The following is an 18546-nucleotide window of genomic DNA, read 5'->3' as shown; positions in this document are numbered from 1 at the left end:
TTACCATATTATCAGAAATCTTTCACAACAAGATATCTTTGCAGTCAGTCTTCCAAAGCTAGCATTATTCAGTTCTATCTTTTTATCAGAGTTTAGTCAACCCTTCTGGTATATATCTAAACATCTTATTGAAAAAATTTCCCCCCAATTCTAGGGGTTTGCCCACAATACACCTGAACAACCTTTTGAGTTGGTCAGACCAAATCTTTAAATGAAAGACATAATAATGGTGTTCTGAAAATAGGTTTCTCAGCTCTAAGCATAAATAGGTCAGCAGTCGACGAAATATAGAGAAAAAAAAAAAGACAAAAATTGATCAGTTTTACGAAGGAAATATATTGATGAAATTTCATGTTTTTGTTGTCAGTAAAAACGAAAATTCAATACAAAAGCAAACAAAAGTAAACATCTGAATAAAGTTTGGAGACCGCAAAGCAGAAACAGAGCAGCACAAAACTAATTGCATTTGCCATAAATTGTGTCGCAAGAAACCCATGTGCCAGTCTGGGATGCTTTTACAAGCATATAATTTCTCCGTGGATGGTTTGTTTATGTATAAGAACCACCACCACCATCATCATCACCATCATTCAGCCCTTTAGTATCTAAAGTGGCCATTTCTGACCAGAATATTCCATCTTATGTTCAGACTGGCCAGATTCTGCCTCTCACACCTACCCTACAATTTATTTATTTATTGCCCACAAGGGGGCTAAACACAGAGAGGACAAACCAGGACAAACAAAAGGATTAAGTTGATTACATCGACCCCAGTGCATAACTGGTACTTATTTAATTGACCCCGAAAGGATGAAGTGGAATTTGAACTCAGAACATAGTAGCAGACGAAATACCGCTAAGCATTTTGCCCAGCATGCTAACAATTCTGCCAGCTTGCTGCTACAATCACCATCATCATCATCATTGTTTAACGTCCGCCTTCCTTGCTGGCATGGGTTGGGCAGTTTGTCAGGAGCCGGCCAAGCAGGAACCCGCATCAGACTTCTGTGTCTGTAGTGGCAGGGTTTTTATGGCTGGATGCCCTTCCTAACACCAACTGCCTAGCAGAGTGGTCTAAAAAATATTCAGCAAAATATCTACCAAATTCACTCACAAGGATTTGGTTGACCTGGGGCTATACTAGAAGGCACTTACTTATCCAAGGTGCCATGCAATGGGACTGAACCCAAGACCATATGGTTGGGAAATAAGCCTCTAACCCATACAGCCACATGTAGACTGCATTTGAATACCATCATCATCATCATCAACAACAACAAATGTAGATATTCAAATGCAATCTAAGGACAGAGGAGAAATTTAAAATTTGATGTGAAATTGTTATTATTTATTAAGGTGCACAGCACAGTGGTTACAGTGTTGGGATCACAATCATGAGGTAGTGAGTTCGATTCCCGGACCAGGCTGCGTGTTGTGTTCTTGAGCAAGACGCTTTATTTCACGTTGCCCCAGTTCACTCAGCTGCAGAAATGAGTTGTGATGTCACTGGTGCCAAGCTGTATCGAACCCTTTGCCTTTCTTTCCCTTGGATAACACTGGTGGCGTGGAGAGGGGAAGCTGGTATGCATGAGTGACTGCTGACTTTCCATAAACACCCTTGCCCCGGACTTGTGCCTCAGAGGGAACTTTCTAGATGCAATCCCACGGTCATTCACGACCAAAGGGGTCCCTCATTACCCTCTTTGCATTTTGTTTTGTTCTTTAACTTTTAACTCAGGCTCAATATTTTACTAATAATTCAGACAAAGACCAGATGGATAATCTACCGGACATAGTTGGCCGTTAGTAATTTGTACCTTCCTACGTGTCTTTCAGAAACCAACAATCAAGACTCTAAGCCAGGCATGGGCAACCTTTTACGAAAAGCAGGCTGCATGAGACAAGGTTCACCATAAGGTGGGGGGCCACATGACTAAAACCCTTCAAGTTATTTTTCATTGGCATGTCATTCAGAAAGTCTCAAGGGCCACAGTCGGCCCATGACTGCTCTCAGCAGAATTTCAGTTTTCTGAAAAGAACAGTGAGATCTTTCATAAATCACAACCCTCCCTTCTTAAAAAGAAGAAGGAGGTCACATTGGATAAATTTATCCCTAGATACACTAGGTAAGGGAGAGGAAAAGAAAACATGACAGCCACAAGTAAAATGACCTTGATCAAAGGTCAGCTTGAAGAGGGCTGACCTAAACAACAACAACAACAACAATCCGTTTTCCAAATAGTCTCTTTAAATAATTAAGATACTTTAAAACGAAGAAATTCATTGATTAGTTAGTGCATTGTGAAGCATATGGAGGAATGACCCATTAAGTGAAACGAATTTAAAACATCTGTTCACAAGTGCCAGTTTAAATGTCAGCAGAAGGCCATGAGTCTTGCAACACATTTTAGTAAAGTAGATCGCAAGTCTGGAGCTAACAACCTCTGACAATTAACTGATTGTTAGCATGCAAACAGAACAGTGCTCATGTTCAACCTAGATTGTTGCAAAAGCGATTTTATACAGGGGTGGGCAAAAGCGGGTGGGCAAAAGTGGGTGTACAGTCGCTTAATATGAGTGGAATGCTCTTTGCATTTCTCTATTTCTTTATTTCGTTTTTAAGAAACACTTTTAAACCTAAGTGATTCATAAGTTGACTAAGGGTTCTGCAGGAGGTACCTAGTTGTTCATTGGGAGCCCTGTTTTTGTGATTTTTAGGTACACAACTTCTGTCCACCCCTATATTATAAATTACATCTACCAATTAACAACAACAACAGCCGCTGCCGCCGGCCATGATCGGTTGGTGCTTTTTAAGTGTCACCGGCGCGGACGCCAGTCAAGGCAGTGCTAGCCTCAAGATACCATGCAGTGGGATCAAAACTCAGACCTCCTGGTTGCAAAGAGAACTTCTTAACCATTTGGCCATATATATATATATATATATATATATATATATATAAATAATAAATATTAGGGAATATATCCAAATTTACAGGGAAAAAAAATCAGATTTAGGATTAAATCCAATTTTATAGTAAAATATTATAAAATATTATTTGAGACAAAACCACTATTTTGCAAAACAAACAAGGAAAGACTTAATCAATACATAAAATTTTATTTGACTATTTTTTGACTATTTATTAAATTTTATGTATTGATTAAGTCTTTCCTTGTTTGTTTTGCAAAATAGTGGTTTTGTCTCAAATAATATTTTATATATATATATATATATATATATATATATATATATATATGATATTTACCATGTGAACTACAATGAAAAAATATGAGAAAGATAAGGTATATAATTTTCTTTGTGCAGGGGTTCCTTGAGATATGTAATTTATTTTAAGGGTTACACAAGGGTAAAAAAGTTGAGAAACACTGGTCAAGGCGATGACTTTCCCAGGTTAAGCTGTAGAGACTTTAGCAATTGCTTCAACTTATCCTTATACTTAAGGAGAGATCTTCCTTTGCTGCAAATATCCCTCCACTTTATGGCCATATAGAAGAATTTTCAGAATTCGACCATTTTTCTACTATAGTGGCACTGTATCTGATATATTGGGACCACAGTGGCACCATATTTGTCTTACTGGTACCATAGATCTGGTGGCAAGCTGGCAGAATCGTTAGCACGATGGGCGAAATGCTTAGTGGTATTTTGTCTGCTGCTACATTCTGAGTTCAAATTCCGCCAAGGTCAACTTTGCCTTTCATCCTTTCGGGGTCGATTAAATAAGTACCAGTTACACACTGGGGTCAATATAATCAACTATATCCGTTTATCTGTCCTTGTTTGTCCCGTCTGTGTTTAGCCCCTTGTGGATAGTAAAGAAATAGGTACCATAGATCTGTTATCCTGACACCGTATCCAATATTGTGGCACCATATATCAATTAGAGTGATATCATGTCTGTTAGAATAATATCAAGTACTTGCTATAAAGTACAACAGTACTTTAATATTGAAACTAGGCCGTTTCATTTTGAGTGAACTTTTGTCAGGCTTATTGTTTACCTTCCAGGTACAATATCATGCGATAACCATGAAATATTTAAACTATCAGCTATCTGTCTAGAAATCTAGGTACATACTGCTATATGTAACTATTCTTTTATTTGTTTCAGTCATTTGACTGTGGCCATGCTGGAGCAACGCCTTTAGTCGAACAAATTGACCCCAAGACTTATTCTTTGTAAGCCTAGTACTTATTCTATCGATCGCTTTTGCCGAACCACTATGTTACAGGGACGTAAGCACAGCAATATCAGCAATGGTGGGAGTACAAACACTGACACACATATATACATACACACACACACACACACACATATACATACACACACACACATATACATACACACACACACACATATACATACACACACACACACACACACACACACACACACACACATATATATACAATGGGATACTTTCAGTTTCCGTCTACCAAATCCACTCACAATCTCCCCAATAGATATTCTTGCTGTGGTAGAGGTGGTTGAATTAAAAAGAGAAGCTTCTTTATGGTTGCTTGGCTTGCTGGAAATAGCAAAATTACTTCACATCATACTCTATTGTTTTTTTTAAAAAAAAGCAAGGATACTTTCATCATCATCATTTATCATCCCCCACCCCACTCCAAAATTTGATGCTTTTCAAATGAAGTCCCTTGTGATATTTGTTCTACATTTGGTAACACACACTCCCTTGGGAAACCAGTGATTGGTCCATTGAAAACTTGCAACCAACAACACAACTGACCCCTAATATTCAAAATGCAAAAAATTTTGATATTTCAACTTATACATGCTACAGTCATTGGACTGTGGCCAAGCCGGAGCACCACCTATATGGGTTTTAGTCAAACAAGTAGCCACTACCCTGCACCAGTACTTATTCTATCAGTCTTTTTTGCCAAACTGCTAATTTACAGGGATGTAAACAAACCAACACCAGTTGTCAGATTGTGGTAGGAAGGAAACACACACACACACATTATTATCATTAAAGCGGTGAGCTGGCAGAATCGTTAGCACGCCAGACAAAATGCTTAGCAGTATTTTGTCAGTCACTTTGTTCTGAGTTCAAATTCCATTGAGGTCGACTTTGCCTTTCATCCTTTCGGGGTCGATAAATTAAGTACCAGTTGCGCACTGGGGTCGATGTAATTGACTAGTTCCCTCACCCAAAATTCCAGGCTTTGTGCCTACAGTAGAAAGGAGTATTATCACTATCATCTGGTCAAGCTTATTCGGAAAATGGTGTGATGATGAAACTCCCCTCTATCGGGTCCCCAATTTACGGAAAGGGGAATAGGGGAAAGGCCTGTAGATATATATAATTAGCTGCAAATACTCAATAAGCAATCCCAGACAAAATCACGGGTTACTCTTTGCAAGGCATAGCACCCATTAGCTACTCTATCGAGGTTATGGTGAAACCCTGAAGCTCTAAGAGTGGAAATGTTGCTATCATTGGAAACCAGGATGGTAGTAGGGAACGGAAATGCAAAGCATGGAAAATACTTTGTCTTTAGATTTCTTCCCACTTCGCAGAAGAAATTACACAAGATGGCAAGCTGGTAGAACCATTAGCACACCGGGTGAAATGCTTAGCGGTATTTCGTCTACCGTTACGTTCTGAGTTCAAATTCCGCCGAGGTCCACTTTGCCTTTCATCCTTTCGGGGGTCGATAAATTAAGTAGCAGTTACGCACTGAGATCAATATAATCGACTTAATCTGTCTGTCTGTCCTTGTTTGTTCCCTCTGTGTGTAGCCCCTTGTGGGTAGTAAAGAAATAGGTATTTCGTCTGCCGTTATGTTCTGAGTTCAAATTCTACAGAGGTCAACTTTGCCTTTCATCCTTTCGGGGTCAATAAATAAAGTACCAGTTGCGCACTGGGGTCGATGTAATTGACTTAATCCGTTTGTCTGTCCTTGTTTGTCCCCTCTATGTTTAGCCCCTTGTGGGCAATAAAGAAATAAGAAGAAATTACACATTTATCAATCTTGGTCTGTGAAAGCCTGTCGGTCTGACTGGCACCGCAATCGTCTGTAGGACCTGTGGCCATTGATGAGAAATTGGTAATCAAAAGACATTCCATAACTATACATATAACATCATCATCATCAGCAGCATTTAACGTCTGTTTTCCATGCTGGTATGGGTTGGACAGCTTGGCAGGAACTGGCAAGGCCAGGGGGCAGCACCAGGTTCCACAGTCTGTTTTGGCTTGGTATCTACAACTGGATGCTCTTCCTAACACACACACACACACACACACACACACACAGAGCTTCTACACAGTTTCTCTTTATCAAATTCGCTCCAAAGGCCTTAAATGTTAAGGTTTAGCAAACATCTTACACACAAAGACAACACCGGAATCTTTTATTGTAAGGATTTCTGGTAAACACAAACTGTTGGGATTGAAGAAAATTCTCAAGTGGTTAGGTTCTTTTATTTTTATTTTTTTTATCTCCGACGACTTCACATTAATCGGTCAGTCTGAATGTTATCAGAGAAGAGACGACAACAATGTGATGTTGGAGTATTTGAAAATGTCACATGTTCAAACAATACATTTACTAAACAAACATGGAATAATGAGAGAATAAATACTGAAGGAGTGAGGGAGGAGGAGCTGACAACCAAACACTGCTTTCATACAATGCTCTCTTTTACTCTTTTACTGGTTTCAGTCATTTGACTGCGGCCATGCTGGAGCACCGCCTTTAGTTGAGCAAATCGATCCCAGGACTTATTCCTTGTAAGCCCAGTACTTATTCTATCGGTCTCTTTTGCCGAACCGCTAAGTGACAGGGACGTAAACACACCAGCATTGGTTGTCAAGCAATGCTAGGGGGACAAACACACACACACACACACACACACACACACACACACACACACACACACATATATATATATATATATATATATATATATTATATATATATATATATATATACATACATATATACGACGGGCTTCTTTCAGTTTCCGTCTACCAAATCCACTCACAAGGCATTGGTCGGCCCGGGGCTATAGCAGAAGACACTTGCCCAAGGTGCCATGCACTGGGACTGAACCCGGAACCATGTGGTTTGTAAGCAAGCGACTTACCAGATAGCCACTCCTGCGCCTACATACATACATATGTAATGTATAATGAATTTTGGAATTTATTTGTTTCATTGGACAGCTGCCATGTTGGGGCCACACCTTGAAATAAATTGACCCAGGTACTTATTTTTTAAGTTGGATATTTACCCTAATGCCATCATCATCATCATCATCATTTAATGTCTGCTTTCCATACTAGCATGGGTTGGACGATTTGACTCAGGCTGGCAAACCGGACTCCAATCTGATCTGGCAGAGTTTCTACAGCTGGATGCCCTTCCTAACGCCAACCACTCCGAGAGTGTAGTGGGTGCTTTTACGTGCCACCGGCACGAGGACCAGTTTAATGGTACTGGCAATAGCCATGCCCAAATGGTCCTTTTTATGTGCCACCTGCACAGGAGCCAGTCCAGCAGCACTGGTGACAAACTGGCTCGAATGTTTCACGTCCCACCAGCACAAGTGCTAGTAAGGCGACGCAGGTAAAGATCATGCTCTGATGGTGTGTTTAATGTGCCATCGGCATGAAGGCCAGCTTTTTGCTCTGGCAACGATCTCACTCGTATGGTACTCTTAGCGCTCCACTAGCAACGGATGCCAGTCACCGAGTTTGACTTCAACTTTGATTTCCATCTTTTGCCAAAATGCTAATTTACAGAAACATAAACAAACCAACAATGGTTGTCAAGTCCGCCAGTACTGATGCCATGTAGAAAGCATGCAGTCCATTCTGTAAAGTGGTTGGCACAGGGAGGGTATTCAGCCATGAAAACCATGCCAAAACAGACCTTGCCAGCACACTCTGTAAAGTGGTTGGCATTAAGAAGGGAATCCAGTTGTAAAAACCATGCCAAAACAGACATTGGAGCATCATGTGGTCCGCTAGCTTGCCAGCTTCTTTTAAACTGTCTAACCCATGGATGACGGGTGTTTGGTGATAATGGAAATGACAATGATGGTGGTGGTGGGAGAGTGACAAACACAAACATATACACATATATACATATAGCCATTTATGTATCATACCTAATGTACATACACTGTCAATAGGCCAGTTACTGCAGTATTTGATCAGAGATAACATCCCTTATGGACTGATGTTATCCAAGGGAAAGGCAAAGGGGCCGATACATCTTGGCACCAGTGATGTTGCAACTCATTTCTACAGCTGAGTGAAATGGAGCAGCATGAAATAAAGTGCCTTGCTCAAGAACACAACACGCAGTCCAATCCAGGAATCGAACTCACAACCTCACGATTGTAAGCTCGACGCTCTAACCACTGAGCCATTGAAAAGACTCAAAAAGGCAGCAATGCCTCTGGCACTCAGCCAAGCCTGTGTCCATATCAATACAAAAAAAAAACTTCATTTACTTACATCTTTATTACCTTCTTTAGCTCCATCATAATGGTTGATACAATACCTAAAAAATAAAATACAACCAAAATTTCATTTCCTTTTCCAATTCTGCAAAATACATAAACATTACTGTTTTTCCCACACAGAATTACTGAAGCATGGAATAAACTCCCCGCATCAGTCGTTGGCTGTCAGGACATTACATCCTTCAAAAACGACCCATTCACTGTTCACGTCCTGTTCATGTACTTTTGGCTACTTTTTTCTTCTTAGTTGTATTGTATTTGAGCACCTGTATACAATAAGTTTGTTATTATTTTGTTAATCATGACAAGCCTCTATGTGCTAGGCTGAATAGCTAGAAATAGCAGCCAACCAAATCACACTGAATACACTCCACTGAATCTTAGATAAGGAAGGAACTGGATAATGTAATCTTAGATATGTCACATACCTCAGTAAAAAAACAGAATGGCCAGGGCTGTGTTGGATCAGGGCTATCATACAGCTTCTTATTTGCCCTTTTCAAGCCTAGCCAGGCTCATGGGCCCAGTTTCCCGGTTTGTGTGGTGTATCTGTTCCCCCCAGCTGGACGGGATGCCAGTCCATCGCAGTGTTACTCAAGAAACAGGAAGAGAGAGTGAGAGAAAGTTGTGGCGAAAGAGTACAACAGGGGTCGTGACAATCCCCTGCCGGAGCCTCGTGCAGCTTTTTTTGCTCAATAAACCACACACAACGCCCGGTCTGGGAATCGAAACCACGATCCTCCGACCGCGAGTTCACTGCCCTAACCACTGGGCCATTGTGCCTCCACATCATACTGCTACAAAACAACAATAACTTGCAAAAAAAAACCATCCCTTTTTCTCATCATCATCATGTTGGTCTGCTCCTATCAGGTAGAGTATTAAGGCTCTCCATCTCAAGTCCTTTCCTCTTCCGTTCTCACACCTGCTCCATATATGGTAGTTTAGTCCAGTCCTTGATGTCATCCAACCAGTTTGTTCCAGATCTCCCTCTTGGGCATTCATCAGTTATCCTCCCTTCCAATATTCGGTAAACCTTGTACTCTTACAATGTGACCAAACTACTTTAGATTTCTTATTTCTTAATAACTAGGAACAATCATCTTTTCATACTTGCTACCTGTAGTACTTCTTCGTTAATGAACTGCAGGTATGTGGTATTTCGTTATACAACCATAATATACTGTAAAGCATATTAAATATTTTTATAAGTCAATATTGTATTCTTTTGTCTAAAATATTCTTAACATTTCCTGTATGTCCACATTTCATCATCATCATCATCATTGTTTAACGTCCGTTTTCCATGCTAGCATGGGTTGGACGATTTCACTGAGGACTGGCAAACTAGATGACTGCACCAGGCTCCAATCTTGATCTGGCAGAGTTTCTACAGCTGGATGCCCTTCCTAATGCCATCCACTCCGAGAGTGTAGTGGGTACTTTTTACGTGCCAACAGCATGGGGGCCAGTCAGGCGGTACTGGCAACGACCTCGCACGAATCTTTTTACACATGCCACCAACACAGGTGCCAGTAAGGCGATGCTGGTAATGATCATGCTCAAATGTTGCCTTTTACATACCACCAGCACGGAAGCCAGTTAGCCGCTCTGGCAATGATCAAGCCACTCTGGCCAAAATCTGTAAGTTTGTTAGATAGAGATTTCGTTAATCTGCTTTGATAAACAGGTTTAATAACTTCACAACAAGGAATTGATTTGACTTGCCTGTGTTAGAAACAAATAATTCATGACATTTTTAACCCTTTAACATTCAGATTATTCTGTCAACTGTTATGCTTAATCCCACTGTTTAGTTAGTATCAACCCTGCACTGCCATGCAATTACCCTTGTGGCTTTGGGATTTCAATGATGTGATTACTTTACTTTTAGAGTGACTTCCTAGTATATAGGTGTGACAGGCCAGATCTGGGTGGTTTGGACATAAAACAGGTAGAATGTTTGAGCTGGACCTGGCCAGTTTAAATGCTATAAGGTAAAATGGATTTAATTGATAATGTGTCTGTCTATGGGCCGACATCAACTCATAAAACGAGTGCTTAGATGATGAGGGTTGAATCTACAACAACAAACCTCCCCTATACATTTTGCACCTCATCTCAATGTGGAATGAGATGAATGGGCACAGATGCTGGCAACAGGTGATGATCTGGCAAAGCTGATTGAATATTCAGGTTGTTGTGGTGACAATACCTCATTCCACAATGAAGCTAAGTAAATCTAGGATAAGACTATCATCATAGTTTTGATGCTCATTCTTCCAGGCTTGCAAACTTTTATTTGCTTCAGTCAGTAGACTGTGGCCTTGCTGGGGCACCACCCCGAGAAATTTTAGTCAAACAAATCAACCTCAGTACTTTCAGTTTTAATGCTGAGCAGCTAAATTACAGGGATGTAAACACACCAACACTGGTTGTCAAGCAGTGGTTGGGAACAAAGACACACACACAATTTTCAGTTTCCATCCCCAAATCCACTCTCAAGGGTTTGGTCAGCCTTTGTGACTGAAACAAGTAAGAGAATAAAACAACAAAATCTTGTACGGATTTGAGAACCAAAGTGCTATACAATAATTCTATCACGCGACCAGATATAATCTCTGACACCAACGGCTATTCACAATCAGAGGACAGCGAGAAAGAAGATCCTTCCAGGTTTCAGTTCTTATTTCCTCCAATGAACAGTTTCCCTGAATCAATCGGTACGTTTGATTTTCGTACAGCAGAGTTGTTTCCCTTTACTGTTCGCTTCCTTGGTGCTGGCGGTGGTGTTTGGGATATGCGCAACAATATAGCTCAGTGGTTCTCAAATCGGGGTCCAAATAGCCCCTGAAAGTCCATATAAGATTTTTGAGGGTCCACACAAGAAAACTGTAAATTGGGGATCCACTATAGTATTATAAGAGCCCCTGAAAAGATTTTGCTTTCGATGTATGAATCGGTAGATATTCCAAGAAACAGCTGGGTTTTTTCTCTAATATCTTCCATAGTTCAACCAACACAATGGTTAATGGGTGAAAAATAGAATAAGGAATTTGAAAGAAACTTCTATAAAACTAATTTTTAAACATTGAATGGCTATAGCAGGGTCCACCAGAATAAAATAGCAATCAAAGGGGTCCACAGATTTAAAAAATGGATGAGAACCCCTGCTTTAGATAAATGTATTGGTTATGTCTTGCAAGAAACAGCTGGGATTCTTTCTCCAACATTTTCCATAGTTCAACTTACACAAGTTAGTTAGTTAGTTAATTTGGCTCAAAAGCAAATAGCAAGGTCATGTAGGGGGACATGGAGTTAAGTACAGGGTGGTGTTCATGTAAAGAGTTCAGGCCACTTGAGGTCCAGGGAGGCTTTGAACAAAGCGGTCGTCGGCATCTTCACCATCTCGTCTGGCAGCTTGTTCCACGGATCCGCAACCCGGACGGAGAAAGCTCCTCTCCTTCGACTGAGATGAAATCGTCGCAGGTAGAGCTTTTCGGAATGACCCCGCAGCCGACGCTCTGGAGCAGGAGTGAAGAACAGCTCTTTCGAGAGGTTACACTTTCCGCTTATGATGTTAATGGGTGATGAAAAACAAAATAGGAATTTTTGAAAGAAGTTTCTTTAAAACTAGTTTTTAAACATCAAATGGCTTGGGGGTCTACCAGAATATAGTAATCAAAGGGGGTCCAAAAATTTTTTTTTTAAATAGTTGAGAGCCCCTGTAATAGATTCCTTTACTTGTTTCAGTCATTTTGATTGTTACCATGCTGGAGCACCACTTTTAGTCAAACAAACTGACCCCAGGACTCATTCTTTGTAAGCCTAGTACTTATTTTATTTGTCCCTTTTGCCGAACTCCTAAGTTTTGGGGACATAAGCACACCAACATCAGTTGTCAAGTAATGTGGAGGAGTGACAAACACAGACACAAATACATACATATATATATGTGTCTGTGTATGTGTGTATATATATATATATGACACACACACACATATATATATATACAAATAGATATATACGATGGGCTTCTTTCAGTTTCCATTTACCTATCCACTCACAAGGCTTTGCTTGGCCCGAGGCTATAGTAGAAGACACTTGCCCAAGGTGCCACGCAGTGGAAATACTTAATCTTAACTGAATTTTTCTGTTTTTATTCTTATACTCCACAGGAAGCATTTGTTACTTTCTGCTGCCCAACATGGAAGAGAAAAAGGAAAGGAAAGCAACCCTGCTGCCAGAAGGAAACAGAAAAGAGGGAGAGAATTATAAGAATACAACAATACTACCCTAATGTATCTTTCTTTGATTTTTAGTTTGTTTCATTCAGGGGACTGCGGCCATGCTGGGGCACCATTTTGAAGGGTTTAGTCGAAGAAATCAACCCTGGGTCTATTTTTCTTTTCTTTTAATTCTGGTTCTTATTCTAATGCCAAACCAAAAGCACTGTGGTGTGTCACAGCAGAATGTTACACAGTCTTCTGAAAAATTTGCAAGAACAGATGGAAGTCGGGTTGTCTTCTTTCCTTCACTTCCAATTATCTCCAAGTTTATGGAAACTGTTGTGAATCTCCTTCGGAATAGGACGACATTCTACAGCAAGAAACATTTCCTATACATTATGTGCCAAATCTGTTTCACCACTTTGGGTTTAGTACCTAATGTCTTTCGTTACCTTCAGTTTTGGTACTTAACATCTTCAATCATCATCTTCAGTTCAACTCCCAGTGACACAAGATCATATACTTTGATTCCTGGACCATAGCAGTGCATCGTGTTCTTGAGCAAAACACTTCATTTCCAGTCTGTCCATAAATTAAAATGATTGTCCGTGCAATGGTCTGGCATTTCGTTCATGGAGCATGTTGTGATCTTGGTCACTTAATACATCATGGAAACCAGGAAGCCAGCCTTACAAGTCCAATGACTTGAGACAGTAATGTCCAAATGCTCCTTTAGTTTCTCATCTTTGACCTCACAAAGTCAAACCATTCTATTACAGCATGTGATCTCTCTCCAGCCCACTACAATCTACCAAATTCATCGTACCCTAGGTTCAGTTATGTCCCCATTAATGCATATATATATATATATATATATATATATATATATATATATATATATATATATATATCATCATCGTTTAACGTCCGTTTTCCATGCTAGCATGTGTTGGATGGTTCGACTGGGGTCTGGGAAGCCAGGAGGCTGCACCAGTCTCCAGTCTGATCTGGCAGTGTTTCTGCAGCTGGATGCCCTTCCTAACGCCAACCACTCCAAGAGTGTAGTGGGTGCTTTTTACGTGCCACCGGCACAGGGGCCAGAGGAGGCTGGCAACAGCCACAATCGGTTGGTGCTTTTTACGTGCCACCGGCACAGAAGCCAGTCAAGGAGGCACTGGCATCGGCCACATACAGATGGTGCTTTTTACGTGCCACCGTCAGAGTTATCAGAACTACAATTTCCATATATATATATATATATATATAATATATATATATATATATATATATATCCAACCCATGTCACCATGGAAACGTATCATGACGATGATAATATATTGCTGTTACTTTTAACCACACAAACTTTAACACCCGTGATACTAACATACGCACCCACCCTTTTTCTTTGGCCTACTTTCCTAATACAGGTCATCCACATGTACCTTAGACCCCTCACACAAAAAACTTTTCACAAGGAAAGGCACCGTACAATATCCAGCGAAATACATGACAGCGTGAAAATTTAAACCGGGCGTCTTTCTAAAGGGACGTAACTCTTTATGTCCTGCTAAGAGAAAGGTGACGACTCTATTCCTAGGCGTACAAATAAATCACCAATTACTGATATATTTCCTGAAATCACAACCTACCATCTTTAGGGAAAGGAAAACAGGGATCACATGGAACACTGTAGTCCTACATATACAAAAAGACAGGATGACCAAAGCTGAAATGCTAGACCAAGATTAACACACGTTCAATGACAATTCTTAAATTGAATCAGAAGTCCCAACACCTTTTATCATTTTGTGACCATATTTCTCCTGAAATACAGGGTGACCCAAAAGTAGGTTTACAGTTATTCAACAATCTCTTTCGCATTCATATATTAATAGTTTGGATCTTAATTATATAAAAAAATATGAAACCATTATTATTTGCTAATTTAGTTAATTTTGTCAAGCTCTCTTTTCAGTTTGTAAGATAGAAATTTAAATGTAATAAAATGTTTTAAAAGAAATTTAAAGTGCCTACGTGATAACTCTAAACCTAAACTTTTAAAGTAACGAAGAATTTAGTAAAGTATCTTGGTCATTATTAAGCTTGTTTGGGACATAACTTAGTACGAAATTTTGATGGAAGTTTATCATTCAAATCACTTGAACACATGAATTGTGTCATAGCCCCAGGGTGGGTTTAGGAGGGTTGGTATCAAAAGGATTGAAAAACAGGATGAAACCTAATACTTACTGTTCAGCCAAACTATGATTGTTGAGAACATGGACATAAATGGCGAGTGCTTGTTCATGCCGGCCAAGTCGCCCCAGTAATATTGCCCTCTCTTCATAGAAATCTAAAGGAACAGACAATAAAACCAGATCAAAGTCTCTTCATAATCTTTATTTCCAAAATCATTTCAAAGCAAAGAATACAAACAGTGGAATAAACTTTAGGCTGAAAGGAAGAAGAGAAGACTAAACAGGTCAGTTGGAATACTTCATTACAAAGAGATGAAATATTTACTTGTGTAGCAGGAACAATAATTATCAATAAGGTGTAGGAGTGGCTGTGTGGTAAGTAGCTTGCTTATGAACCACATGGTTCCGGGTTCAGTCCCACTATGTGGCACCTTGGGCAACTGTCTTCTACTATAGCTTCAGGCCGACCAAAGCTTGTGAGTGGATTTGGTAGACGGAAACTGAAAGAAGCCCATCATCATCATCATCATCGTTTAGCGTCCGCTTTCCATGCTAGCATGGGTTGGACGGTTCAACTGGGGTCTGGGAAGCCAGAAGGCTGCACCAGGCCCAGTCTGATCTGGCAATGTTTCTACGGCTGGATGCCCTTCCTAACGCCAACCACTCCATGAGTGTAGTGGGTGCTTTTTATGTGCCACCGGCACAGGTGCCAGACGAGGCTGGCAAACGGCCACAATCGGATGTTGCTTTTTATGTGCCACCGGCACGGGGGCCAGGCTAGGCTGGCAACGGCCACGATTGTATATATACGGCCCGTCGTATATATATATATATGTGTGTGTGTGTGTGTGTGAGTGTATATATGTTTGTGTGCCTGTGTTTGTTCCCCCATCATCGCTTTACAACCGATATTGCTGTGTTTACGTGCCCGTAATTCAGCGGTTCAGCAAAAATAACCAATAGAATAAGTACTAGGCTTACAAAGAATAAGTCCTGGGGTCGATTTGTTCGACTAAAGGCGGTGCTCCAACATGGCCGCAGTCATATGACTGAAACAAGTAAAAGAGTAAAAGAGTAATAAGGGAGAAAGGAAAAACTATTAGGTGCCACTTTGGCCTGGGATCTACAAAGGAGATAACTTAAGGTTAGATTTTAGTTTACTTTTAAATTTCTAAAAACCCGTTAGATGTTGGCTAAGGATTTTTACAATCTGATCAGCAACGAGACAAAGGCAGTTGCATATTTACAAGAAACCATCACTAAATTCACATCATTTCTTAAAAAAAGACGTGTCACTTTGCCATGTGAGATTACTTTAGATTACAAGATCAAAGTAACCAGAAGCGAGATCTGATATCAACCACGTTTGGATGGTGCTTTTTACGTGCCATGGGCACAGGAGCCTGTCTGGGGTTACTGGCATGATGATGATGAATAATTTCAACTTTTGGCACAAGGCCAGCAATTTCAGGAGAGGAATTAAATTGATTACATCAGCCTCAGTGTACAGTTGGTATTTATTTTATCGACCCTGAAATGATGAAAGGCAAAGTCAACCTCGGTGGAATTTGAACGTAAAGACAGATGAAACATTTTTTTGCCCAGTGTGCCAACAATTCTGCCACTTCACTACCCTACCAAGCAGATTGATATTAACCCCATGGCTAGACATGTTTTTCTCAGATGTATAGAACAGCACTTGTATGCTGATAAAACTTCTTTACAACCATCACAAAATATCCAGACCAAGAGTCGCCAAACTTTTCAACCATCGACCCCCTTTAGCCACTTTTCCTGTCGCATTGACCACCATCCTCATTTAAAGTATTTTAATACCCTGCTACCCTACCATACCATATTTTAAATGCATCCCAGGTACTGATGCTGGCAATTAAAATGTTAGCTAAAGTATACATGTATGACTAATTAAGAAATTCTATTGAAGATGACACACTTTTTACATTTAAAAGTATGGGTATACTGTATGGGTATACAGTATTAAAATTTCAATTTTTATGAAACTGTTTTCATGGTTAGAAAATGTGAAAAACACATTATATTGCTGGAATATCTTTTATTGAAATTGACAACATCAATGGGAGGGATGGGCATGGCGCTGACTAAGCATTTCAAGCAGTTCATCTTGGCGATCTGGTCTTTCGCACGCCAACGCCCATTCGACCCCTTGGTTATCATCAAATCCCTGTAATTCCTCGTTGACTCCTACAGGGTCCTTCAAACTCCCTTTGGTGAGCCCCTGGTCTAGACCATGATACACACACACATGTACACACATGTAGCCACACAAAATCATTTTAATCTGAAGCTTACCATCAAGGGGAAAGTACGACAAGAGTCGCTCTGGTGTGTAATACTGTGAGCTTTCAAGGAAAGATATGAGTTTACCCTTAAACTTTTCCAGTTCCTCAGTGGCCGTTTGGAATTCTTGTGCTAAAAAGAAGCAAAAGAGAAATGAAAATTGAATTTGTTAATAAGAAAGAACAGACAAGCAAGATCAGTCTTAATAAGGTTATATAAATAAAGGAAAGCAAGATAATGATTTTTCGATTTGGAAATAAATTTGAGGTCTTCATCAACATCATCACTGACATCATCATAATCATCAGCATCATCATCATAATCATCGTTGTCACCATCATCATCATCGTTATCATCATCATCATAATCATCATAATCATCAGCATCATCGTCGTCGTCATCATCATCATTATCATCAGCATCATCATTGTCGTCAACATTGTCATTATCATTGTTGTCATAGTCATCATCATCATCAACGTTGTCGTCATCATCATCATCTAATATCCATGTGCCATGCTGGCATGGGTTGGACAGTTTGGCAGGGTCCAGTGGGTTCGAGGACTGGACCATGCTCCAATGTCTGCTTTGATATGGTTTCTACAAGATGACATTCCTAATGCCAACCATTTTCGAGTATGTACTGAATGCTTTTGTGTGTGTGTGCCACCAGCACCAGGGAAGTCACCATACACCTCATAAGACTTCAAACCCCAAGGAAATGGAGGGGGGGGGCCCTGCTTGGATTTTGTAATGTTCTGCACTGCATTGTAACCTTACAGGAGCTATCATTTAGCTCCATGATCAAAGGTATTCCAGACATGACTACCACAAATATTTTTTTCAGGCATAGCATACATTGGACAACACTATCCATATATGTTCTTCACTAAAATGGTTGCATAGAATTGAAGGGAGATTTGGCTACTATTTCTAGCCGATCGAGTGACCATATTGAGGCTCCCTTGTCAGCTGGTGTCACAAATATGTATCAGACTGGGTCATAGTCTTACATTCCATCCACTGTTCATGTCCCACTCCATGGCCCTGGAAGGGTGAAAGCCAAGTTGACTGCAATTGGATGTGAAGGGATTTAACTAAATGCTGCAAAGGATTTTGTCTAACACACCACCGATTCTGTCATACTGCCAACACCTGTCTTGACTGAGACAAAAGACCCTTGCCACTGAAAGACCCTTGCCACTTGGTTAGTGGCCAGCTTGAATTCTCCAAATAAACAAAAACTTAACCCCTTCGTTACCAACCTGGCTG

The 18546-nt window shown here is 40.2% G+C and overlaps 1 protein-coding gene across 1 annotated transcript in view; it reads right to left on the bottom strand.

Moving 5' to 3' along the window:
• Positions 1 to 18546, bottom strand: part of LOC115217001 (vam6/Vps39-like protein) — a 132550-nt gene that overhangs the window by 67758 nt on the left and 46246 nt on the right. Inside the window, exons 20-22 of the mRNA XM_029786520.2 lie at positions 17287 to 17406; positions 15008 to 15110; positions 8521 to 8566 (exon numbers count right to left, since the gene is read on the bottom strand). Of these exons, the coding sequence (XP_029642380.1) occupies positions 8521 to 8566; positions 15008 to 15110; positions 17287 to 17406 (269 nt within the window). The remainder of the gene's footprint in view (positions 1 to 8520; positions 8567 to 15007; positions 15111 to 17286; positions 17407 to 18546) is intronic.

This window comes from Octopus sinensis, linkage group LG11 (assembly GCF_006345805.1).
Source record: "Octopus sinensis linkage group LG11, ASM634580v1, whole genome shotgun sequence".
Classification (NCBI taxonomy): Eukaryota; Metazoa; Mollusca; class Cephalopoda; order Octopoda; family Octopodidae; genus Octopus; species Octopus sinensis.
This window is presented reverse-complemented; position numbering and strand designations above follow the sequence as displayed.